At 36.0% G+C, this 26,537-nt stretch overlaps 1 protein-coding gene across 1 annotated transcript; it reads right to left on the bottom strand.

Annotated features, from left to right (window-relative positions):
• Positions 1-1,271: 1,271 nt before the first annotated feature.
• Positions 1,272-25,290, bottom strand: SNRK (SNF related kinase). The gene is made up of 6 exons (XM_010072991.1): positions 25,192-25,290; positions 23,170-23,863; positions 10,063-10,204; positions 7,313-7,525; positions 6,074-6,208; positions 1,272-3,142 (listed from the first exon to the last, which is right to left on the bottom strand). The coding sequence occupies exons 2-6, from the start codon at positions 23,756-23,758 to the stop codon at positions 1,924-1,926; spliced, it is 2,298 nt and encodes a 765-aa protein (XP_010071293.1). The 5' UTR covers positions 23,759-23,863; positions 25,192-25,290; the 3' UTR covers positions 1,272-1,923.
• Between the last annotated feature and the right edge of the window lie 1,247 nt (positions 25,291-26,537).

Raw genomic sequence — 26,537 nt, 5'->3', positions numbered from 1 at the left:
AAGGCTGTACATAATACCAGGAAAGAGTATTTACAATACTTGGAAAAAAGCTGCAACAAATAAGTTTATTGCCAATGCCCTTAATAAACTTGTCTCCTACTTGGATGTTATGCTCACTGTCTGTGAACCACACATCTCATTTCTGGCCCTTGGTAATATCCCTGCTCAAAAATTTCAAGCAAATAGGTTCTATGGCTTCACCCACACATCTATTCTTGTAGCTTCTGACTTATAAATAGCACACTGACTAAACTGCAATTAGAGTTTAAAACTTAAAGTAAAAAGCTTATCCTTTGCCTTGTTTAGGAAGCAGAATGTAGAATCCCTGGCTAGGCTAGCCAGCAAGAATACCCATGCAATTTAGACTCTCTTAGTAAAGTCTTTTACTAATCAAGAAGAGCTGTCATGAGTTCTTAGAAATAGAAATTATGACCGAGCATAACACCATTCTTTGGTGCTCTGTTCATTCCGCGGTGGACATGAAATGCTTTCTATGACCACTCTGCAAGTGTTAGAAGATGCTCAACAGTGTAAACTCCTCTCAGATATCCAGTGTCTGCCCAGGGCACTGCTACATAATACCACCAGTTCACTAGCATTGCTTAGAAGACCCAGTGCACAGCATGAAAAAATAAAACATTCTTGCCCTTCCCAAAACTAGGAATCTGCAATAAATTTTATTCTAGATAATAAAATTCCACAAAGTTAATCTGGTCAAAAGTATCCTTCTGTACAGAAATACTCTAGATCAAGACCTTGCCATGGCAGTGGGAAACCTGACAGAAAGGCTAAGAGCTGCAAAATAAATACTTTCCTATATGCTATTTTTAATTGACTTTATGAAAAAGCATGATTACTGTGGGAAAATAAGTCATGTACTTGTGGGGAAACAGCAGTATTTTAAATCTTAAAAAGAGTAATAATGAGAAAAATGTAAATGACAATAACAATTTAAATTTTAATCCAATTATCTACAAGTTTTCTATCCCTTATTGCCTTTTGAAATCTCAGGGAGAGGAGGAGAGGAAGGGGAGAAAGGTAAAAACCTAAAATATTAAGTATCATGATATACTAATAACAAAAGAAATTAATAAAAATACTTTATTTTCAGTTAGCATGTAAAAACTCAGAAGTAGACTTAGTGATTACCTTTGTTATATTAAAAAAGAGGATTGTCTGCTTGTAATATTAACATATTTCTATGGGAGAAAGCTGCCTTACAAATCTACTTGCCTTTTTTTAAAAAAACAAAAAAAAAAAAAAGGGAAAACTGCCCCTAGCAAAACAAGATCTTTTCAGCTTAATTTTTGAGCCACAACTTTATCCACATCATAGCTTAAGACAAATAGGTGTGGGTTTAAAATCATATTTCAAGATCACTAATTTTCAGTGCATTTTTGCTTTGTACAAGCCTTGGAACATCTGAAAGCTCCCTGAAGAGTTTTCAGCATCAAAACATTATTGCTTTGGTTCTGTTTCAGACACATAGAAGTATGCCACATATCACATATTTTAGTTATCACAGAAGGTCAGAACAAGAATTAACATTTCACAAGCAAACAAAAGCTTCTCTCTCTAGTTTAAGTGCAGAATATGAAACTTCTAAGTGCTCCATTTACATTAGGATCCAGATATTTATTTTAATTTAATCCAGATATTTCATAGTAAAATTATAAATCTAAAAATTACACAATAAAATATTCTGTTTTGTTGAAAAAGAAAAACATATCGGCTAGCAGCATGCAAAGACCATGCATTGTCATACCATCAAGCAAACACAAAATTAAAGTGTAATAAATAACTGCTCAAAGCCCACTTAAAATCTTGAGACAACAAAAGGGGGTCTGGTGACAAGGTGTTCACAGCTCTGAACAGGAAGAATTATGCTGTCAAGTAGATAGAGCTATTGAAGTCAGGTCATTGTCAAATGACATGACAACAACTGGTTTGACTGGAGGTACACAGCAGCCCCTCCTTTGGGTTCCGCTGAATATTCACAGATATCGTCTTTTCACAGAGAGGTAGTTGTAGCACATTGTTTTTCAAGTTCCTGTTCTTTATCCATTCCAATTCATTTGCTGTATCTGACATTTGGTCAGAAAAAAATTTTAGGTTGGCCAGCGATGAAGCCTGGTTTGTGCTTCCGCTGGAACTTACACACATTTTCCATGTGGATTTCTCCTGTACTTTTACACTGGAAAAGGACAGATTGTTTTGAGGATCAATAATATACTTAGTGCTGCCGTGAATCTGTGAACCCAGGCAAAGGCTCATTAATTTCAGGCTTTCAACCAGTTCCCCTGCACTTCTAGACGATAACTGCATTGAGTTTCCAGATCCAGCACATCTACGAGTGGAACCTGAAGTGTTGTTGGTGCTACCGCTGGAGCTACCAGAGGGACTCCCGCCACCTTTGTTGTTATCACTTGGGCTTGTTTTGTCTGCCCCTCCATTTCCGTTACTTGGTTTGCTTTGTCCACCACCATCTCCTTGGCTGCCAGGGGGCCCTTCACTGCTATCCCGTCTGTGCCAGGAGTAAGTAAACCCACTATCTTTGTCTAGGCGTCTCCTACTTTCTGAGTCGTCATCACTTGTTTCTGAGCTACTGCAGCTAGAGCCTCGTCCCTGGCTTTTCCTCCTGTGATAGCGTTTATGCACGGTGCTAGGTGAAGCAATATTCATTTTTAACCTGCTGAGCTTTGGGGGTAAGTTCTCATCCATGTCAAACTCATCATCTGATTCACCCTCCTCAAAGATTTGATTGAGGACTGGTGCACTCTTTCTTGAAGTAAGACGATTTGTAACTGAAGGCTTACGGCGCAGAACAACTTGAGTAGAAAGAGAAATAGGTTTCTTATCTTCTTCATCCTCCTCTTCATCTTCTTCTACTCTGAACAAGCACTTCCGGCCACTTGTAGTGGGTTTTAAGCTCACTGATGGGACTGATGAAAGTGCCGGTCCAGCTAATTCAGGGATATCTTCTTTCTTTGCTGCATCGCCAAGGGCCTTGCTTCTGTGGCCGTTGAGAATGTTTTCAGCCGTGCGAGCTGGTGACTGAGGAACAGTTGCATGGGAGAGAGGAGAAGCTGTAAGGTCATCCTCCAGATCTTGGGGTACATCGATTTTTGTTGGCCACGATTGCCTACATAAACGATTATAAAGGACAAAAGTTAGATCATGGCAAGCATTTTAGAACATGTAAGAAAATGTAAGATCTGCACAAGAAGCCCAAGTACTGCCACACAAATCAGCCTGCTGAGTGGCATGCTTGTAAATAACAGTAGTGAGTGACTGAAGAAAAGGAAACATTCTCAGAAGATGTGCATTCCTTTAGAAATGTTGTTGCTTGAAAGGACCATCATATATACAAAAGTATAGTTTAGAAATTATGTTACTGTCAAATGAAACCTTAAGATTAATTGTCCTCAGAAAATGAATTAAGCAATAAAAAAACTTAACTAATTGTGTCTCAAAAAAAAAAAACAAAACCTGAAGTAGGCATAAAAACACCAGTACCTAGAGGAAGATACAAGCTGATTCAAGCACAACTTTGAAAAGATAGTATTGCAAACTACTTTTAAATCTGAAGTGTCTGTTAATTTTTTCCCCAGTATTCTTAATATAATATTTTGGTTAGAATTAACATGAGTGAGACTGAAAAGTCAGAAGAAACATTTTCTCATCTTCACTAAGTCTCATTCAGACCAAACTCTATTCTACAAAATCCCCTTTAATTTTAAACACACATGAATTGAGATCATACATTTATTTGACCTTAACTGAGCAACTGGAATAATACAGCTGCATGAATTCAGGACTCAGTATGACACTTGAATAAAGTGTAAATCAAAGGTCAGTGTAAGACTCTGTACTAGCATTAGCTCAAATCAAAATGAAATTAACACTTGAGTGTAAATCAGTTTTACAGTTAGCAGCTCATGTCTTTTCTCCAGTATCTAAGCTGGTATCTAATGATCTGTATTTTACTGTAAATCCTAATATATATTGTAATCTTCCTATAATGCACACAGAATAAAGTAAGAAAAAAGACTGTCAGTCTTTCCTCTCTATCTGCATTCTGAAAGCCTAATCCAAAGACCAACGCCTATAGACCTACACCTTAACACTGATTAATTCTTCAATTGCTTCACTCTGCATAAGCCCCACATTTCTTGTGGAGATCGATAATTTTTTTCCCACCTCTCAAAGTAAGAGTTACCTTTTAAGTTTAAAAAATTTGCCAATGACTTAACTTTACATTAACTAAAATACTCTTAACATACTGCATGAAAAGCTGTAGTAGAAACCTGTGTTCACATGTAAGTAGCATATTCAAAGACATTCCTAACCATATTGTTCCCTTAGTTGCCTGCAACAATAACTCTTCTAAAGCACTAGTAACTGTGCAACATAATAAAATTTCCTACCTAAGTGACCATTGACTGAATGACCTTTCAAGTGCAGCAACAAAATTTCAGTCTACTCTAGTACACAACACAGGGTGGAGTCTCATCTGGAGATAATGCAGATGATGTGAACCACCAGAGGGAAACAATTCACTATTCAGGTAGATTAAATGTTATTTGGAAGACTCTCCTCTAAAAGTCTCCAAAATCTCAGCCTAAATCCAAGGTAACAATCAATGGAGATGATGTATCTTTAACCTATTTTCCAAAGTGCCTATTTATAACAAGCATCCTTTTTTTTTCCTAGATTGAAGTTGAGGTGGTACTACCTTACTTTTATCAGTTAGGACAAGGAAAACATGGATATGCACCAGAAGGACACCACAGCATTTATTTCCCTATTATAATTCCTATTAAATGATTTCACATGTGACCTTTCATGAAAGCTGCACAAAGAAACATTTGAAATGAACAAGCTATTTTTAATTTTCTCTAAATCCTGCCCATAGATTAACAACATGGAATGTAGGCAGCAACTCAGCACAAGCGCTTAATATTCTTCTCTTGTTAAGAGATTAACTACTAGCAATTGTTATGATTGCTAATAATAGTTGCCAATAATATTTTACCAAAACCTAAAAGGCAACTTCTGAAGACGCTGGAGGTTAGAGAAAAAAAATTAATGGAAATGCTTCAGCACAAACTCCATCTTCACTAGAAAGATTGTCAAGATGGGCCAATAAAGTTTTTTTTCAATACCAGCAGATCCCTAGTCATACAAAATGTTTAAGAAAAACAACCGTTGCAAACATGCATCCTCCAATATCAGTGTGCAGACAGAAACTCTACTATTTGCCTTGTGTTTGGCTGGGTTTTTTTTAAAACACATGCTGCTGTAATTGAAAACACAGGATGTTTTGATAACTGATTGCAAAGCAAATTGACTCACTGAACACATCAATACCAACCAGAAGCCAGAACCCAACTTCCCCCTTTAGTTTTATTGTGTCACAAGCTGAAGCTTTGAAAATCTCAGGGAACCTTTCTATAAGGTTTTTTTTAATCATGTTTTTGTCAAACAAAACAAAACAAAAATCTATTGCAATATCTTTAAATGGGTGATTAAAGCAATTAATTCAACAGTTTTCTTTACACAACAGGCATATCAACTGACATTAAAGAGAATATAACCTACAGATGTTTGCTCTAAGCTTGATTTAGGGGATGTTTGGCCCATTAAAAATCAATGCTAACAACTAAACCATGACATCAAATTCAGAGTGATTTTCCATTTATAACTAATTCCCCATCAACATGTTTATGGATTATGCAACTAAATTTTTTCCAGGGCTGTTACATACACAATTTGTATTTGGAACTGAAGGTCAATGAACGTGACCTTTCCTAGCAGATATAAAAACTTACTACTTCAAATACAGATTTTGAACTGATCAGGCATTTCCTGAAAATGATAGGAATTGAAAATATTATTGGTAACTGATTTCTGAACAGCTTCTGAAGCATTCACATCACTTTAAAGACATTTAAAATTTGCAATGAATAAGTATTTTATTTTATTTTATTTTTAGAAAGAAGTACTTGAGCAATTCAATAACATTCTCAGTAAGCCAGGTTGGGAAAAAAAGATTAGATTAATAAATTCTCACCTGAACTGAGCTTTGATGTTGCTAGGGCTTGCAGATCTGGTCTGAATTTCTTTCTCTTGTTTTTCTCGCAGAATCCTTTCAGCTAGTAAGAAGTAAGTAGCAGTGATGTGATTGTATTTGTTAGTTTCCAATGCCCTAAGGAAAGTACAAAACATTAAATAAACTATACATCAATGTTTTTTAGAAAACTGAACAGGTATCTAATACACCTTGCTGTACTTCTCATAGCAGGAAAAGTGCCTGAAAAGAGAACTGTGCATCTTTGATGTTTCAACAAGCATGTATTGGTTTTATTAAAAATAAAGAGCCAACAAGTCTAGTAATTTCAACTATAGTTGCATGAGGATATCTTTAGAATATTATTTTAAAAAATTAAGCAATTAATCCTTTACTGAACATTCTTAAAATGATAAAATTGTATTTCATTAATGTTATACAGCAATGGTGGGCTTTCCCACTGACACATCCAACCACAAAGTACTAATATTTGTTTATGCAACACCTGGAAGAAAAACCTTCCTTATTTCAAGGCTGTCATATTAAGTTTACAGTAAAATTAAGTTAATAAGCCAGTAAGCATCACTGAGACATTGTAACAGAAAGGATGTCACTGTTATGCAGCTAAAAGCTTAAGAAGCAAGAGTGCTGCTTCTCCCTCTCCCCCCCCAAATGGTAAGATAGTAACAGTTTTTCCAGATTAAACACAAACTAATAGAAAAAATTATTTTTAAGTCCTCTTTTGATTTTGGGAATATTTTAGAAATTTGGGGGGGGTTAATCTCTTAGAAAAAAAACTATGCAGCTGCCTAGCAAGCTCACTTTGTAACAATGGCTATTTTGCATTATGCAGATAAAAGGAATAATATTTTAAATTAAGAAAGATTCAGGTGTACTGGAAATGTACTAAGGGAAAAATGCTAGGATTTCATCACCTCCCAATATGCATGAGATATGAAGCACAAGTAAAAGCATGGTTTTCAAAGCAGTTTACTCAAGATGGCAAACTACCACAGGAATCAAACACTGTTCTACCACATTTTCTTAAAAGTTTTTCCTAAGGTTGTATCTACTTAAGTATTTCTCATCCTAAAGTATCCTATCAGAGAGCAAGATTGTAATATTGTGTTTAACTGAGTGGCTTGATATTTAAACACTGAAGAACCCAGGTTCTAATGACATTCTTTAATCAAAATTGACAGATGCACAAAACAAACTGCGTATAGGAAATTGACAACTTACTCCACTATTGTATCTCGGTCTGCAATATCACCAAGAACCATGCGTTGTATTATACTGTTGTGCTCCTCCTCAGACAGATTTTTATATGACACAAGAGGAATATTGTACTTTGTTGCAGGAGATGGGTCGACTCCTTGGAGCCATGCATGGCTTTCGATTTCTTCCAAAGATGCCCTTCGCTTCGGGTCTCTCTGCAACATCCGTGTAATTAGACTGTGAATAAAAAATAGATCTAAACAAAGTGCACTCACATGTTTAAAAAGCAGCCATTGTAAGAGCAGTATTAGGAAGAAATTTTCTGCTGTCAGTCCACATAGATCTTTAGAAGTCTCTACAGTAAACAATGTGATGGGAAATTATTTGTTCTCAAAGACATTCCAAATATTTCTTAACTGAAACAAACAATTTCCTTATTAAAAACTAAATACCATAAACACTGCAGTTTTCATTTACTATGTTTAGATGCTTAACGTAATTTTTCTGGTTTGTTTGGTTGTAGTAGGTCTCATAGTGCAACTGTCATCGATGGTTCTACAGGTTGTTCTGTAAAGTAATAGAAATATAATTTTCTATTATTGCTGCTGTCAACAAGAATGTAGAATGGCAAGGCAAGTAGAAATATTTTATTCTGAAATAGCTATCAGACATTTGATTCTTCAGTATCCCTGAAAGTATCCCTGGTCTGTCCATAGGAAAAGAAAAAAACCAACCAAACAAAAAACCTCAAACACCCCACTATCTGGGATGATTAAGTGACAAGCCTACTAATGGGTTGATACTGAGTGTTTACAGGTGCTGAAAAGCAAGTGCATAAATTATCCAAATAGAGAAAGAAGACTTGAATAGCACAGTGCATCTCTGTTCACTTACTATACGTGAAAAATTCTTGGGGCGGGAGCGTATTTTTGGCTTTGGACAGCAAACAGAACATGAATATACAGTTTTGGTACGAAGGTTTCAATGACCCCTTACTGCTCCAACATGTGAAATTAAAGTTCTGCAGTTTTCACATAATGGTTTTTATTGCACTAACTATACTATACCAGGCAACTTCAAACTGCAAGGCCATACAAATCACAAAGGTAATCACAATTTTTATTTTTTTTTTTTAGTGTGAGATGATGTAAGGAATTAAATATGAAGGTTAAGTCAGTCTTTTTTAAAGTGCACTGTAAAAAAAGTGTCATATATATACTTAGTAGCTGTGGTCTCTGCCTTTACCAAAAGGAAAGGTGGAGTGAGACATGGGAGCCTGATTTTCTTTGCTTCTGTTAATATTATGACAGAAAGGGAACAAGCTGTATTCTTCATTTGACTTTTTTTAAACTATACCTGTAGTAAAATTAAACAAATGTCTCACATGTGCCTCCTGCTTTAAGCTTGCTTATGCATCCTAAACCACTATGAATGCTTTCACTCCAAGCAGGAAGGTTAAACATTCTGAGAGTCCTTTCCCTAAGAAAACCTCACCTATAGAGGACCTGGCTAACTGATCATACACTGTTGATGGATCATGTAGGAAAAGCAGATCTACTTGGGCCTTTAAGCAAATCAGCGTTAGCCAACATATTAAGTAAAAGGCTGCAAAAAAATAAAGTTTCCTGGCTTCAGCACAGCACACAGCATTAAGAGACTTATTCAACAGAATTCATTGATAAGAGCTCACTTTTAAACATCTTCCTGTATTGTATCTTAAACCTCTTCCTGTACATAAAGCTCTTCAAGCTACTGAGAGCAGCTTTTCCATGTTAGTGGAAATGCTAGGCACTAATGGCAAGACACTAAAACCAGCTACGGCATCATGTTATGCATTAGATTCCTAGACCACACAGATGACAGGTGAAGAAAGGAACGGTCGTTGTGACCACAGCTGTAACAAATTTCAGTCTGTGTCAAATAACAGAAACCTAGATGCTGCTCTAGTTTTTTGACTGGACCAAATCCATTTTCCAAGCATTTATAAAGGCATCTGGACTTTGATATTGAAAATGAAAAGATATTCTATTGCAGATTCAAGAACCTTGAATACTGTAAAATAGTAGTCTAAGTGATGCAACTGGGACATATATTTAAGGACTGAAGAGGTCATTAACCAATAGGGAAATACGGGAAATATTGGAACATATTAAAAAAAATTTAAAAGCTGCAGTGAACACTGCAGAAAAACACCACATCAAAATGAGTCATGATTCCTAAGTGGCATATGGTATTTGCAGACAGAATATTTTTCTCCCTTGATCACCTAGAATGTTGATTTCAAGTTGCAATTTCAGTAAGAGATGAGCAAAACTTGCTGCAATATTCTTGGGTTTTGACAACTTGGATTTTGAACATAAATCTACAGGAATCATTACCTTTTCAACCCCTGTCACAAAATACTTTCAGAAACACCTTGTAATCTCTCCAGCAAGAGTGGTGGCCAAAGCCAGTCAGTAGTGAGCAGCTTCTCCAATCATTTATAAAATGCATGACAACTGAGACACATAAAAGAAAGATCCATTGTATAAAATCAAAATGAAGTTTCACACAAGTGGAAAGTCCCCCTTAACCTTTAGTAAGAAGGAACACAAAGAATAAAAAAATTCAATGCTAGTGCCCAAGAAACTACTCAACTGATATGAAGAAGTACTAACAATTAAGAAAGAGCATAAGGCATATTCTACATGCGGATAATATGGTATGGGGAATTCCCAAAGATAAGGAGAATCTACTTCTATGAATGCTTCCAAGTTCTTCCGTACTCTACTTACTCTTTACATTCTTTGGACACATGAGGTGGCACTGTGTATTTGCAGTCCATTATCATAGTCAGAGTTTCACTGTCATTTGCTTCTTGAAATGGTGGTTGTCCACAAACCAGCATGAAGAGTATGACCCCCAAACTCCATATATCTAGAAATACATAGTACACATTTTAGAATAACTGTGAGGAAGCAGACAAATACTGTCAAAACTGTGAAGTATTACTGAGATGCATACTGGTGTTACTACTGTGCTCTTGATTATCAGTGTTACTTATGGAAGGTGCATAACAGTTTGAGATGCGCAACATCTTTGACAGCAAAGTGTTAGATAAAACTGAAGATAATCTGGTCACTCAGAAGACAAGAATTCATTACACTCTTCACAAGTAGGCACAGATTATTAAAGAGATTCGTACTCAAAGCATTTTCCTTTTTGAAGGACTAGCATAAACCATTCTCAGTACTGTTTACATCTTACTCTGTGAAGTAAGAAATTACAAAGGAAGTCACTTATTTCCATGAGACTGAACTAGATATGTTTTTCCTTCACTAGTGTTGCTTAAAAAATTCTTTGCTACTTCTAATGGCAAAAAATAAACTGATTCATTTAGGTAAAACTACCTTGCTACACCAATCATATTACAGGGTGTGGGGTGGTGTTTTTTTTCTTTAGATACCCATCAAACATAACATAATTAACAATAATCTCTACTACACTGTGGGAGTCTTCTTGTTTCCTTCTAACTCATGCTTGTGTAAAATAAAAAACATTCAACAACTTTATTTTTCCCCAGTGAAATGACACACCAGAAGATGAAAAAGAAGCACGGCTAGGCATGAAGCCCTTTAGTTGGTTTCTACCTACTGTAAAAGCTAACATTTAGTTCAAATCATATAATCATAGAATGGCTAAGGGTGGAAGGGTTCCAACCCCCCTGCGGCGACCCCCTCCACTAGCCCAGGTTGCCCAAAGCCTCATCCAGCCTGGCCTTGAACACCTCCAGGGATGGGGCATCCACAGCTTCCCTGGGCAGCCTGTTCCAGTGTCTCACCACCCTTACAAGAAAAAATTTCTTCCTAATACCTAATCTAAATCTACCCTCTTTCAGCTTATACCCTTTACCCCTCGTCCTATCACTATGCTCCCTAATAAACAGTGCCTCCCCATCTCTCCTGTAGGCCCCCTTTAAGTAGCAGATGGCTGCTATTAGGTCTCCCCAGAGACCTTAATCTTTATTAAGAGTTTGCCTAGAAGAAAATATTTCACAAGTCTCACTGCATTCAATACAGGAAGCTTAATTATTGAGAAATATTTCATATTGCATAAAAATAAATAACTCCAATATATGCTTAGATAAAAGTTCATGCTCTTATTAATCTTCAGCTACAACTCCATGCTCTGTAAATTTCCATGGCAATTTTGGGTCCTACATCCTATGATTTCACAGATCTATACCAAGTAAAACCAGAAAAACAGCTGAACTGTCTGAAAGAAATGAGGATGGAGGGGAGAGCAGCTGGCAGTGGTCATAGGAAGTAGAGTCCTGTCCTGGAAGAGCTTGCAAGAGTGAACCACGCTAAGTTACCTACCAAACTGCATCATGCTTTCTGTGGCCTACTCAAAATACTTGCCATGCATTTAGAGCTGAAGGATGGCTACAATTTTATTTAGTAATGTAAATCACACACATTCATCCCTAGAACAATTACTCATTTTGATAGTTAGAACCCATTCTTCATATGGTTTAGCTGACAGAGGAATAGAAACACTACATGGTAATTTTCTTTAGAGCTCTAATTTGTAGTAAGTGTATGCAATTAACTCAGACAATTATTTGATTTCTGTTATGCTTACGAGGGCCTCAATCCTGTAGGTACTGAGGATTTTGAGGCCAGTACACCATATATACCTGCAAATTTAACATGACTATTCACATGTTTAAGGCTCAATAAATGCATTAATATTTTGATACCCTGATGCCAGAAAGCTAGCTCTTCTGGTATACAGGATTTTAAAAAGCCTCACAACATGGAAAGGTAATGGTGCCTAGGAGGTGCACCTTTAATTTTGTAAAGTTCCTTACATCTTTCTCCTACTGTTTAGTTTGAAAATGGACAAAAAGTTTTGATGCATTATCTCTCTCTCACCACATAACAGATTATAAGAACTCTTGAAGCACAAAAAATATGTGAATTCATGCATTTCTATTAACAGTCATCTCTTCAATATCAATGACCTTCCTAGATTTTTAACTTTGCCTAAAATCTATTTTGTGATACAATCTATCCTAGTATTCTGGTCAATACTCCCCCCACAACAAAATGCTTCATGTATCCTTTCAGCATGAAATATTTTGGAAGAGTCCACATAGCAGCACATTGTAGGTATTTGAGAAAATGAAAGCATGACACAGCACAGCAAAAACTAAAATAACGTTGATAGCGTGAACACACAGAACTTGAATGCTCCATTTAAACCTGCACAGGGTTGTCTCAATTCAGCTATGAAACAATTATTTTTCACTCCTCACACCAAACACAGTGTAAAGGATGGTAAGTGTGAAGGAAGTGGTAAAAAAAAAAGCTGACAGAAAACAGGAAACATTAAAAAAAAAATTTTCAAAGTAACTTCCTTTGAAGTATACAGCACTGTATGAAATTAAAAAATAGGATTTTTACTTGCAGCTGTCTCTGCAAAAAGAAGTTTCCAGAACAGACAAGAATCTCTATGGGATCTGCATTAAACTTTTTATTTTGCATGTTTTGAAGCCACTTACAGCTTGATATAGGTAATACTACCAAAAAGGGGAAATCATCTGCTCTTTGTAAAAAGGATCCATAAACTTGAAGTCTTACTTAATTGCAAACATTTCTTCTAAATTGAAGTAGGTGATATACACTCCCAACATGCAAGTAAGTTTAAACATGGAGGTTTTGCTAGCCTTCAGTGTAAAATCCAAGGTTTAGAACCTGAAGTCTTCAAAGGAGATATTCCAAAATAATAAGTTAATACCCACACATCATTTTAAAATATCTAAAAGAACAACAGTTAAATTACTATACAATACACATATAAGAAATGCTAATGTTTGTACCCAATTTATTAGTTTTAAGCCATTTTATACATGCAAAAATCAATCCTGTAACTGCACTTTCCACTTTACTGGAGATCCATAGCTGAATATTTTTCAGTCAAATTCAGAAAATAAATACTGTAATAAAGATTGAAAGAAATGAAAATGCTTTCTTCCATTTAAAGATACAATTTTTGTTCACCCATTTAATGTAATAACCACAGTATATTTTGGAAAATTCTTGATTTCCAGAATAGTGCCATCTGGCTGACAGAGGCAAAATTAAAAATCTTTAAGCATGGCTGTCTTTGAGAAATTAGTAAAGGAGAATCAGAGATTATATTTACCAGATTTTATTATTTCCTCAAACAACAAACAAAGCCACACACAGGAACATTCTTTACCATACTGGTTTGTGCTGCCATAATCAGCGCTGCTCTATTATTCTTTCCTATTAATAATGAGAAAACTCATCTGTTCTCTGGATGCCAAGAAACCTAAGGCAGATGGAGACGGTTTGCACTCAACTGATCAAGCGCCATGATCAACACTGGGTCAGTACATGCTTCCCATTCTTGTGCTGTGCCCTGCTGTTGCTGAGTTCTGCTCACATACTAGGTATAGCAAAAGGGGAATAACTGTTTCTGCCAGGGAGACCGCTTCCACCAGTGGAGCGGACAATGGAACCTTGATCCTTCATTTCTATATCCCAAAGAGTGTTCTTACCACCCTATTACAAAAGGGGGCTTCACTCAAACTGAGTGAAAGCCTCAGTCAAGATCTAGTGATGTGATTTGGTCAAAAGCATCAACTTTGACAAGACAGTTGTGTGAGCAGATTACAAGGACCTGAGATCTCATCAAAGCAAGGCTTCTAGAAAGAAGTACCATCTCTTATTAGACCAGCTAATAACTGGGGAAAGAGGGAAGAAAAATAACTCAAAGTTTAAAGGAAGACAAGTTTTTCTTTAGATCTTAATACACTTGTGAAAACATACTATAAGAGCTGCCTTGACTAAAAAAAATAAAGCATGTTCAGGGGAAAAATCCTAGCTGAGACAGTTTCCTGCTTTCACACATTATTAGAATCTGTACATACACATTTAAAAGCAAAGACGACAACATCTATTTATATTTTTACCCATTCAGTGGTTCACTAAAACACAAGGACCAAAGTCAAAAAAACACAAAGGAGAATGCAGAACTATATGGGCAGGATGTGAATGCAGAGCAAGACTGCTATTTTGAGATTTGTTAAATGGGTTGCACCCTTTAAAAAAAAAACAAAACAAAAAAACCAAAAAAAACAAAAAAAAAAACCAAAACAAAACACCCTCACCTTCAGTTCAACGCAAATATGGTTTGACAAACAGCATACACTGTAAAGAATTACACAAAGATCTGCCTCTCCTCCACCTTCACACCCCTGGCATACCATTTTAAAATAACGTATTAGCTATGGTGCTATGTTAATACTCAAAAAAAAAAAAAAAATCAGGTTTCAGGCAAAACCTTCAGATGTAATAAATTTATTACTGGATAGTTTAACCAGATAAAGGAGCAGGTTTTGTAAGCAAAACAGCTTGGCTTGGGCCAAGGAGTCAGTGTACTTTGCAGCTATACTCCCTTATCACAACTCAACTCAGGTGCCAGTGCCAATTCTAGATTTGGGACTCTTAACTGAAGGAACACAGGGAAGAGAGAGGGTTACAGAGAACCATTTTTAGAAGAGCAGATTTAAACCACAATTTATTTTTCATCATTTCAAGTTTTTTACTACTCTTAGTAATTAGCAGTGGAAGGCTTTATGGAAACTGCTTACTTCTCCCCTCCAAGGGCCATCTAATTTGCTCTCTGCAGAAAAGTGATGGAAAAGCAGAATTCAGGCCTGACATGCTGCATGCATTTAGCATGCTTATAACCTCTAAAACTTCAAATGAGTATAGTGAAGGAAGGCACATGTGGCCAAAATCAAGGTCTCTTTCAAAAGCACAGCGAAGATCAAGATACAATTCAGCCTTTAAATTGGGTACTGGTAACTGAAACTGCTATTGCTGTAACAAGAATAAAATAAGAGAGATTCAGACTTTTAAAAGTCCTAGGCTAGCCAGCTACAGTAGATAATATTTTATTGTTTTTAAAGCCATTAAATAATGCTGATCAGGAAAGGACTGTTCAAGCAGGATTCCCAGAACCATGACAACCAGGGCTGTGTATATGCAACTTCCTTACATAACATGAAGTCACTGCCATAGAAACCAAACCACGTCATTAGCTGTCTGTGCTGTGCCTGTCTTAAACACAGGGCAGTCAAACATCTGTTATGTTCCAGTTTGCAAACTGCACAAAGGATATCCATATTCATCTGCTTAAACACTGAGCTGGGCTTCTCCATTTCCTTAGCCATTTATTGCTTTCTCAAGTTCCTGATTTACTCCTAAAATAAGCATTACAAATTTCAGAAAGTTACCATTTATGTGACCTAGGGGATCCTTATAACATAAGATTTGCTGAAATTTCTACCATTCCTTAGAAGTCAGAAACTTGTCACACTTTATATATGCTATGTGAATTTGTGATTTTAAGCAGCTAAAAATCCATACTCATTTTGGAATAGATACATTTGCATTTAACTACATAAAGTAAAACAGAGTCCATTTACTAAAATTGTTTATTTCAGACCTTTATGGAAAAAAATTTTTTTCCTCCTAACTTAAATGTAGAACTTCTTAACAGTTTACACAGTGTATATTGCTCAGTTGATAGGAGAGATCTTTCTATGGAAAGTCTGCTTCTTCAGAAGTGATTTGTAATATTGGGTAAATTTAGTCAGGTTTTATATATTTCTTATTGGAATGCTTACTATAACAGCTGAACAAGTTATCTTCCACTAGAAGCCACTTAATAAGCAAAAAAGAAAACAAATCAACTTTTGTGGAGATGACAAATGTTTACATGTTTATTTTGCCACTGCAGAGGTATCAGACTGTGGATAAACAAAGGATGGAAATAGACCCTGATTTCCAGCATCATGGGCAATTACTCTAACCACTATCTTAAGACATTAAAGAGAATGTCATCACCATTGCTGCTTCAGAGAAGATTTGTGGAAGAAAGCCCAATCCATAGAAACCTGCTGAAGACAAGCCTTGAAAGAGGCTCAACACATCAGCACTTCAAGATCAAGTTCTTCTATGCAGATCTATATATGAAAATCTAATTTAAAGATCATCAGCATCTCTGCACTCTAGGCATGTTCAGGGCTAGGCAGCAACTGGGCAATATTTGAAGACTGCTGTTTTCAACTCAGACACAAAACCCCACCCTGAACTACTTTATTTGGATTGGAATTTAGAGGTGGAACCTTCATTGAGGTCAGGAGTAGGTACAGGCTGATAACTCATGAGGATAGCAGGGGTAAGCATGCTTGTTGTAAGTTGAAATTTAAGGTCTTCTTCACAGCACAGGCTAATCTATAGCATAGCTTCACATAACTGTCTGAAGAAGCAAAACACCGTTTAAGGGTAAAAATTTACATGACAAGTCAAACTGCAGAAAAAGAGACTTCTATTAAAAACAGTGATGAAAAATTACATAGCACAGTATAGAAGGATAAAAGCTGGTATCATACTACTGAATTGTTTGAATAGTGTCTGTTATATTGTTCATATATTTGTGCTTCAAAAGAAGAAGAGTAGTATTTCTACCCCTGTATAAGAGAAAAAGCTTAAAAAAGCACTACCATGTGCACAGACTGCTTGCAAATCTGGAAGATGCTCAAACTGGACCAGCTGTAAAGTTTGAAGAGTATGGGTAAAGAACAAATATTACTTTCTTTGTAGGTACTAGATCTTTATCTGACTGAACCATTCTTCCATTCTTTAACTTTTCATGAAAAAAAGCTTTAAATAAACTTTTGTACTGACCTCTCTAGTTTTCAAAGATGCCACCATTTGTTAATTCAGCTATTTTTTATGGTCTTTGTAAAATGGGATTTATTTTTCCCTTGCATAAAGCTGAGGAAGAGAACATCTGCAATCAATGCTAACATTTTCAAAATTAACAGGCAGAACTGGGTTTTCTCCTTGTTTTAAGGGCACTACAAATCCAATTAAATTACTGTTAGAACACATAGCAGACAAGAGAATTAGGAGAAATCTTTTCCTTTCCCTATCACTCCCAAAAAGAGCATAAATAGCAAATGGCATTTAGTAAATTATTTTCATAATTAGCTTATCTGTCTGGTGAAACAGTTTGTTCTATATATTATTTTATTTGACTAAGACATGATGATCAGTAACTAGTCTTATCTTTGGAAGCAATTCTTATTTTCATTCAGTCTGAAAACTAGTACTTATTTTTCCCTGAAGACAATAGCATGGGTTTTGCCGGCTGCATAAAAACTATTAAAATACAGATAAGTCATTGTTCTTTATTTTTTAGTAACTACTGTATCTCAAATTTCAGTAATGATATTTTAACAAAAACCACCACCATTGAAAGGTCTTACTGAACACACACCCCTGCCTTTATTCCAAAGTAGTCTGTCTTACTCTGATTCATCAGTTCTGCACCTAGAAATGCATTCTTTCTCCTTTGGTTTCTGTAGCTTAGCCACATTTCAGAATTTACTGGATCTACATTAAAAACACAAACAAACCCAACATTTTCTGTGTGAACTGACTTTCCAATACTACTACTGCAGAAAATAATTAGCCAGGATAAAAAATAATACTAATCAGTTGAATGTAGATAGAAGTTTTTCTCTGTATAAAACATGTTCTCAAAATCATTGGACATAAAGCCTATAAAGCATACATTTTTCACTGCAATCTTTTTGGATTTGCCTCTGGTATCCAAGAAATCCTTTATATTTTCTGATTGACTATATTTTCCTAAAGTTTTTAGCTGTAAAATGTGTAATGTGTACTTCATTTATGAAAATTAACATCTTAATACAGCTTTACACATGAATACAAAACTTGAACATCTGGTTTATAACTAAGTAGCACACCATTGATTTAGGTCCCACCAGATCTATGTTGCCAAATTAGTCTGTCATGGGCTGAACATAAGTAAATCTGAATATCTGCTTGCCAGATACATGAAATTAAGCTTCCTGGCTGTGGAGATGTGTTTATCATAATGAAATGTTGCTCCACAACAGCAGTTTGAAATATTATCAAAACAGTTCTCCCATGAACACAAGGAGGTGACTAAGAAACATCCCTATACTTAAGTTACAGTTTAACTGATAGGGCAGTAACTGAAGTCTATCTTGACAGCTTCTCCTCTGCAGTTTCACTTGGATAAATTATTCTTTGCGTCACCCAGCAATTATTGGTTAATGCATTAAAACTTATGCATAAAGTAATACAGAAAGGAACATAAATTATACTTAATAAATATTAGCTGGTACAGATTTGCTGAATAGTCATCAGGATCAGACTCCCACCCTTCATTACAGCCCTGTCACATCATAATTTCACTTCTGAATACAAGACTCTGATACCTGTAAGATAACACCCTCAATAATTTGAGGCATTAAAACTATTTTCTTGTCAATAAAGTAATCAGATTGAGGGGGGGGGGGGGGGGAAGCAGAATCAAAGGATAGCATAATACATAAAAATCAGACTCCCCTTCCCTTAAAATAAATTTTGCTACCTGCATACAAATTACCACAGAACTTAAAAATACATTCTTTGTTAACATGGCACAAATAGCATCAAGGCTAAAGCTTTCTGAAAGTATCCTATAACCAATTCCTTACATTAACCCCTTCCAAAAAGTAAAAAAACCTCATTTCTGATAATTTTTCAAATTTGAGTCATTTTTTTTCAGCAGTGTGAGTGTTGTGGTTTAACCCTAGCCAGCAACAATACCTGATGAATTTCAGTCAAATGAGTCTCTTACATGGAAGGTGAAGATAAGTGACCTAGTCTGAGTTGATCTAACCTAAACTTGTTAATGCAAAGAGAAACAGGTGCGACACCACCTTCCCCCAGAACTCTAGTCCAAGCTGCACACACCCTTCACCTCCCTTGCACCAGCTCTTCCACTCAATGTTAGGGGAACAAACAGCTCTTCTAATCTGGCAGAAGTTAAGCATGTAGAAAAGTTAACAGTTTTCAAATTAGCTAATAAAATCAGTAAATGAAATGGTCAGCCATGCAACAGAGTGCAGCACAAACAAAACAGAAGGGGAAGACCTCTTATGCCCAAAGCAGCTGAGTATTACACACTTGTAGCTTTCTGCACCCTCACACTTTCAAGCTCATTCTATAAGTATAAATCTTCTAAAGTGTTGCAAGACAACATTATAAAGGGACATTTGCAAAACAAAACAGTCAGTGAAAAGCTTTTGTAGGAATTTTTGCTTTTAATTTCTGTCAAGTTTGGCTGTAATCTGATTTTGAGCATACTGAAATTCCAAAATGCTGTCAGGTATGCTAAATGAATAAATACCGTATATGGTTTGCAGGTATCTTACAATTTTTTTCTTTAACTCAAGTCTGTCAAATCTTGTATTAAGCATTTTTATAGTGTAAAAGCTTACTGTAGATATCCACTACCCATTATGTTTACATTAGTCATTCAATTTATGAATAAAGTGCCATACACATGCAGAAACATCAAAACCAGCTCCACACAAGCCAAATAGGGTCATCAGGGCTACTTAGCTATGCTCAAGCACCAGGTATACATGACCGAAGCTTTGAAAGACCAAACACTCCAGCAACACTATAATGCAAGTACCAAGCCCCTGCAAATGCTTGATGCAAAAACAAAACAAAATAATTTGGGATTACTCCAACAGCCAAAGTGTGTCTAAAAGCATTATCATCATCTCAGGAAAGCAAAAGATTATGATATCCTCTGTTTCCTTTAATAATCAAAAATGTCTGAGTAGATAATGAATACATAAATCCATTATTATTTTACCATATTGTCAGAAGATATACGGGTCTGAGTTGTGCAAGAAAGCCATCATCTAACTACAAAGCAATGAACGTTATTCAAAGGGTTGGCCCCTCCAACTTCCAAGAAGAGAGGAAGTTGGACTCTGACAACAAATTTACAGTTCAATAGCACTGAGCAATTGTAACCATTCTCTTGGTGTTGCTGTGATGACAAACTGCAATGCTAAGTGATTGTGATGATACCTACAATGTTATTTGTGCATCACAGTACCTTTCTAAAGGCCTGCGCTCAACTGTGCTCAAGAGACAATCCCGGTCTTACAATCTGAATTTGCAATCTGAACTTGCTCGTTTCTCATCCCCAGAAGAATTAATTTACTCTGCAAATGTTTCCATGCATCTACAAAATCACATACAGAATACCGGACTACAATAATAAAAACCTATCAGAAGTGTCAATGTCTTCCAGAATTACTGGAAGAATTAGCCTACACAGCACTTAATACTTTGTAGAGATGTCAAACAGTTAAAATAGAACTTGCTTTCTTCTGAAAGAATCAGCTGATCTGAAAAACTGTAATTAAACTTTATCACGTAGGAAAGAGGTGATTTCTATTTATTTAATGATCCAATCTCTGTTGATGCTCGTAGAGTAATGAAGGAAAAGTATTACCAGAAGCATGCTTTATGCTTTCTCAGCTGTAGTTACCCACTTTTGTAATCCAGTGAACTCCAGCAGTATTCACCACTGCTTTAGACAGAATTCTGTCTCATCTAAAATAACGTGTCCATCTGATTTACAAAATTAACTTTATGTGTGACAGTCCTCTCACTAGAACAATTTTTAATTAAGTGTGAAAAAAACATGGGAAACTACAAGCAACAAAACTTACCATTATCTAACACACTCGGCTTTTTTGAAAAGCCCTGGGAACATACAACCATTGCCTAATATTCTTCTTGCATCATTGTAACTATAGCCTTAAACACAAAAGGAACTGAGAGACCTAAATTAACTAGGTTCATTTCAAGTGTGAAAACTTTTAAGTAGCATCAGAAAGGGGAGATTAATCCCCAAACTAGCTGAAACAGTTGCCTTTTCATAAAGCAAGCTTTTCCATTATATTTATTAAGCATATAACTTAATAAAAGACTTGCCCTGAGTATTTCAGCTCTTCATAGCAAGAAAATATAAAGTCTTTTCCTTTATATACTCATTCTAATACTATAAGACATCAGAAAAGCCACGTTTGTGGCAAAGGTCTGCACCAAAAAAAAAAAAATCATATCTTGATCAGTTTATCTTGCAATAATTTTTGTGAATATAACAATAATTTTGGATAAATGAAAACAGGTGTGGGGTTTTAAAAGTATTATAATGAATGCAAGTGTACCTTAACATGCACACCATATAAGCAGGGTAATCCTTTTTAATTTGTCATTTTAGTAAATTGAGTTGGTTTTCAAGGAGTCAGATGCTCACAAAGGGGCAGGACCACGTAGTCACACTGGAGAAAGTGTGACCTCCTTTCTCATAAGCAACTAGCTTTTAGATTGGTTCAGCTACGGTGTAATTTCATCTTATCTGGCAAAAACCTTTGCCATTGTCAGTCATTATTATTGCAGCATTAATAGCCCTATTCAGCCAATAACTGAATGAGTTCACAGCACTCCACCACTATTTCAGGCTATATATACACCTTGCACATGACTAGCGTCAAAATGTAAGTGATGTAATCTCTTTTGTCCACCTTGGAACTTATACATACTTCTAGTCCACAACTATGACATCTAATATTCTTAATTATAGCACACTTGAGAAAGTATTTTCAAGTCCAGAAAACCCACAGTAAAATACCCATTCAAAGTTAGAAGCCATGAAGTGTCATTCAAATGTTTAAGCAAAGACCATAAGATCTGCTAGACAAAAATATGTATATTAAAAGTAATACAAGTTTTTAATTCAACAGTGTGCAGGAAAACCTTGTCAGCATACAAAAAATAATGTCATTGTTTACCTCAGGTAAACTAGGAAAAAAATTGGACAAGCCAGTCTTAATTTAAACCAACACTACAGCCACTACTATAACCATAGGAAAACACACACAGAGCCATGTAGAGAGCCCTAATAGGTGTGTTACGACAGTAAAAGCATCAGATACTACGGGTACACATGAACAAGAGGCATGTTGACTACAATAAGCTATTTTTGAAGCATCATTTAGAATTATACATACTTAACTTTTTTGGAGAAGCACCTTCTACCTCAACTAACAGATGCAAGCAATTTGTTTGACTACAGGACATTATTCAGTGATTCTATCAACATTTGCAACTATTTAAAAAAAAAACCCTCCAAGTTACTTCTAATACCATATGCAGTAGACCTAACAGAGAAAGTAGAGAATTATCTGTAACAGTCTGTCTAGCACATTCCACTTTCCAGCTAGAAAAGTGTAGTCTGATTTACACATTTCGCTTACGTTTTAAACAACTGGGAACAACTGGGAACTTCCAGTTCTCAGACAAGAAAAAGGCAGAGAAAGGGAAGAGGGAGTTAAAGCCTTCCTTAATTTCCTGTCTCCTCCTTTGTAGGAATAGCCTAGTTAGTACTTATTAGCCTAGCCAGGTTAGTACTTATTAAAAATGGATTCCTACCACCTAGCAGCAGAACATGTAAGCAACCTGGGCTCACAATGTCATTCTTATATGGCTAAACTGAGCAAAGAAAATCAACAAGTGGTTGGGGTTTTTTGCAGGGGGATGATGTCAAAAAGAAATTAAAACCAGACACTTTTCTGAAAAGGAAATGGGTCCTCTAACAAAGTAAATACACATTGCATTCACACTGTAATTAACTTTTCTATTAATAATAATGTATACAATTGCATCATTTCATATAAAAAGAACTTTTAAGCATTTTTGAGAATGTTTGAGTATTTCTTTCAAACAGAGCTGCTCCAGCACTAACTCATCCATAACTCATCCAGGTTATAATATTGTTTCTTGCCAATTAGCTAGCTTCCACATATGGCATTATCTTGAAACAGAAAACAGAGTGGTGCAGCATCATAGTACTTAAGTTTAGATTACTGGTTGAATTCAAAGAGGACATACCCACTGCTGGTGCATCATATTCATCCCCAAGTAAAATTTCAGGAGCAGAATATGCAAGAGATCCACAGCTTGTGGTGAGCTTCTTTCCAGGCTGAAATTTGTTGCTGAAGCCAAAATCAGTCAATTTCACAAGTCCTTGTTTTTCAAAGAAGACTACATTCTCTGGTTTTAAGTCTCTATGAACTACATGCAGTTTATGGCAGTAGGATATAGCATGAACTATTTGAGCAAAATATTTTTTTGCCAGATCCTCATTCAGACCTTCTTCATGTTTCATGATGTAATCAAACATATCTCCTCCATCACCCAGCTCTAAGATAAGATAAAGCTTAGTCTGGGTGTCAATCACTTCATACAGTCGTACTATATTGGGATGCTGCACTAGTTTCATGCATCTGACTTCTTGAAAAAGATGTCCAGTGGCTAGAGTGTCCAGTTTGGTCTTATCAATCACTTTTACTGCTACTTTTTCACCTGTAAAGACATGCCGAGCAAGTTTAACCACAGCAAAATGGCCTCTGCCCAAAGTTTTATCCAAGTCATACAATCCTGCAATTTTTCCATCATATCCACGTTTGAAGCCTGCCATTCTGTTTCAGAAGATGAAATAATATTTAAGCTCCTTGGAAATGTGATCTTTTCATATAAGAGTATCCGATGCAAATAAATAGTCCATTGTCACTGCCAAGCACACCTAAAAATAAAAAGACAAGATCATATATTTGTATAAAAATAAGCAAAATTATTATCCTGTAATTCTCCTAAAGTTACACTGGCACATTATTACAGATTACTTATGAAATTCTTCAGGGGTTTTTGTAAAGGGTTTGATAAGCCATGCTGTGGTAACCAACAGATTTCTGAAATCACATTATCTGTATGCTTGAAGACAGTGAATTTCAACAGTGCAATAACAAAAATTTCTCTGAAACTCAGTGGCCTTCATGTTCTAGAGTTAGAAACCCTGCAAGCAACACTTGAAGAAATAGGTATTATAAGGGATATTAAAATTGGCAAATGTGACATCTGCAACTTTTCCAGCTACATTAGAAATCAGCTGGGCAGCACAGAATATTGACAAGAGGAACATGCTTGATTTATCTTATTTTTGGCATATTCCTTCATGTTGCAGCAGGGAACAGCTCTAATACAAAGTTCTGATGGTATGACTTTGGACTTTTACCTTCTCCCTTTTAACAGCTTCCTGTTAGCAAAGCTCAGACTGACAAACGAGACTTAATTTTGTTACTCTAATTAGTTTGAGTACTATCAATCAATACTGTAATTACAACAAATGAACAAAGCTTTAGAGGCTGAAATGAAACAGCTGGGTTGGATGTACTCTTAGTGCTAAATAAAATGCATTTTTAAATATTTTGACTGGAGTTTTAATAACTGGTGATAAAAAGTTTGCATGTAGGCTGCATATGTACAGCAGTCCTGAGAATGAGTCAGGAGAAGGGGAAAGAAGAGTGGGAAGGAAGGGGAGAGAACTCAAGAGTTCGGCTTATTTGTGCTGAACTCCTGTTTAACAGTTAATTTGGCATTTAAGAAAACAAGATCCAACTTACAAAACCTTTCATATTCCAACCTGTTTTTGAAGGTCTTACGTCCCATTGCCATTTTTTTCACATACAAAACCTCCCAAAAACTCTTCCTGCATCTTTGAGTGATGTTTAAATAAAAATCTGTAGCTATCAAAGAGCTAACCGTTTCTCCCACTAGAAGTATGAAAATGAGATGGCTTATTGCCAACTCAATAAAACACAGAAAACATAGCTCTTTAGAATATACTATCACAGTTTCAAAACCGAACTTCAAAAAGAAAAATCTTTGAAAAGGAAGCTGGCAAACAACCAGCCCCTTACATTAGTTATTCTCAACTTAAAATGTAAGCATTAAAAACACTCCCTGCTTAAACAAGTTATTTCACAGGCACTGAAATAATGAACCTGGTTTCATATGGATTCAATTACAAAGTTGGGGGTCCTATGAGGATCCTCTGATGTTTAACAAGCTCACCTTACTGCTTGTCCCAGCTGGAGCCATGGTATAACCTCTTCTCTATCCAGCTTTCTACTTCCACAAAGTCTGTGGGAATTCAGTTTGAGACCTCCACCCCTGTAAAATTTAAATGAAATCAATCAACTTCTGAAAGCTTATAACTTAGACAAAGAACAGGGTAAGAATCATATAAACATTGGGGGGTTGGGTTTTTGGTTTTGTTTTTCTTTAAAGTTAATAATCAAGCTTTAAGAAAACTTCACTGGGTTTTGTGTTACTGTGAACTTCCATTCTGCTACAAAGCACTATGCTTCAGATGCTCTTCCAAAAACTACTTCACTTCCCATAGTATCAAAATTGGGGTTGGCATATCTGCTTCCCAACACATCCCATACTGCTCATCTTACAAAGTTTCCCCTACCACTCCCAATTAACCATGTAATACCATCCCATCCTTATTCCAGAAAGTACAAAACTTGATAAGAGGGTGCTTCATTAAACCAAATGCCCACACCAAACACTCTCCTACCAGGTAAGTAACCATTAGAGAACGCATAGGGAAGAATGCAGTACAACAGCAAACATAACAATAAATAATGAAACTCTCCTTAAGTGAGTCAAAAACTTCTTCACATCAGAGGGCAGTGGCTTTAATAATGCTTGATGGATTCTACCCCATCCCTCCCTGTGAAACTGGGCAGGTGCTTTACTAAAGAATATGAATTTTTAGTATCAAAAACATCCTGCAACAAGGAGTTTAATAGCTTAACTATGTGCTGTGAGAAACACTTCCTCTTGTTTGTTTTTAATCTTCAGATAATTTGTGCATCTTCTCATTAACCTTCTGTTCCAAAACAAGAACTATCATACTCCATTTACTTGGCCTCAAGCAACTCAACTGTAGCTTCCTCCCTTCCTAGCTTCAGTTCAATCTTGTTCAAATCCTAGTCTGTTGTTCCTTTTACAGAGGTTATTCCACAGTCTTTAGCATTCTTCTCACCTTTCTCCACACATTTTCTGGTTTGTTCTATACTACTTTCTTAGACTAATTTGGGGGTTTTTTACTACTACTGAGCACTGACATAACATTTTCATGTAGTGCCTTATTATAGTTGTGTAATGTTCCATCACACTGACCCAACCCCCAAAATGCAGGCTAATGTAAAATAGTTAACGTACACACATATACCACCTAACAGTTGCTTGTACGAATTAATAGGGGAGATATTAATCAGCTGTACCCCATATGGTTGTGAGTGGTCTAGAGTGTCAATCCTAAAAGGATTGCAAGCACTCAAAAAAAAAAAACAACCTGCAAAAACACTCTTTAGAGAACTGGTCCAGTTCTCCATAACACCCTAATC

This window comes from Pterocles gutturalis, unplaced genomic scaffold (assembly GCF_000699245.1).
Source record: "Pterocles gutturalis isolate BGI_N339 unplaced genomic scaffold, ASM69924v1 scaffold1846, whole genome shotgun sequence".
Lineage (NCBI taxonomy): Eukaryota > Metazoa > Chordata > Aves > Pterocliformes > Pteroclidae > Pterocles > Pterocles gutturalis.
The sequence above is the reverse complement of the archived record's forward strand: the minus strand, read 5'-3'. Positions and strand labels throughout refer to the sequence as shown.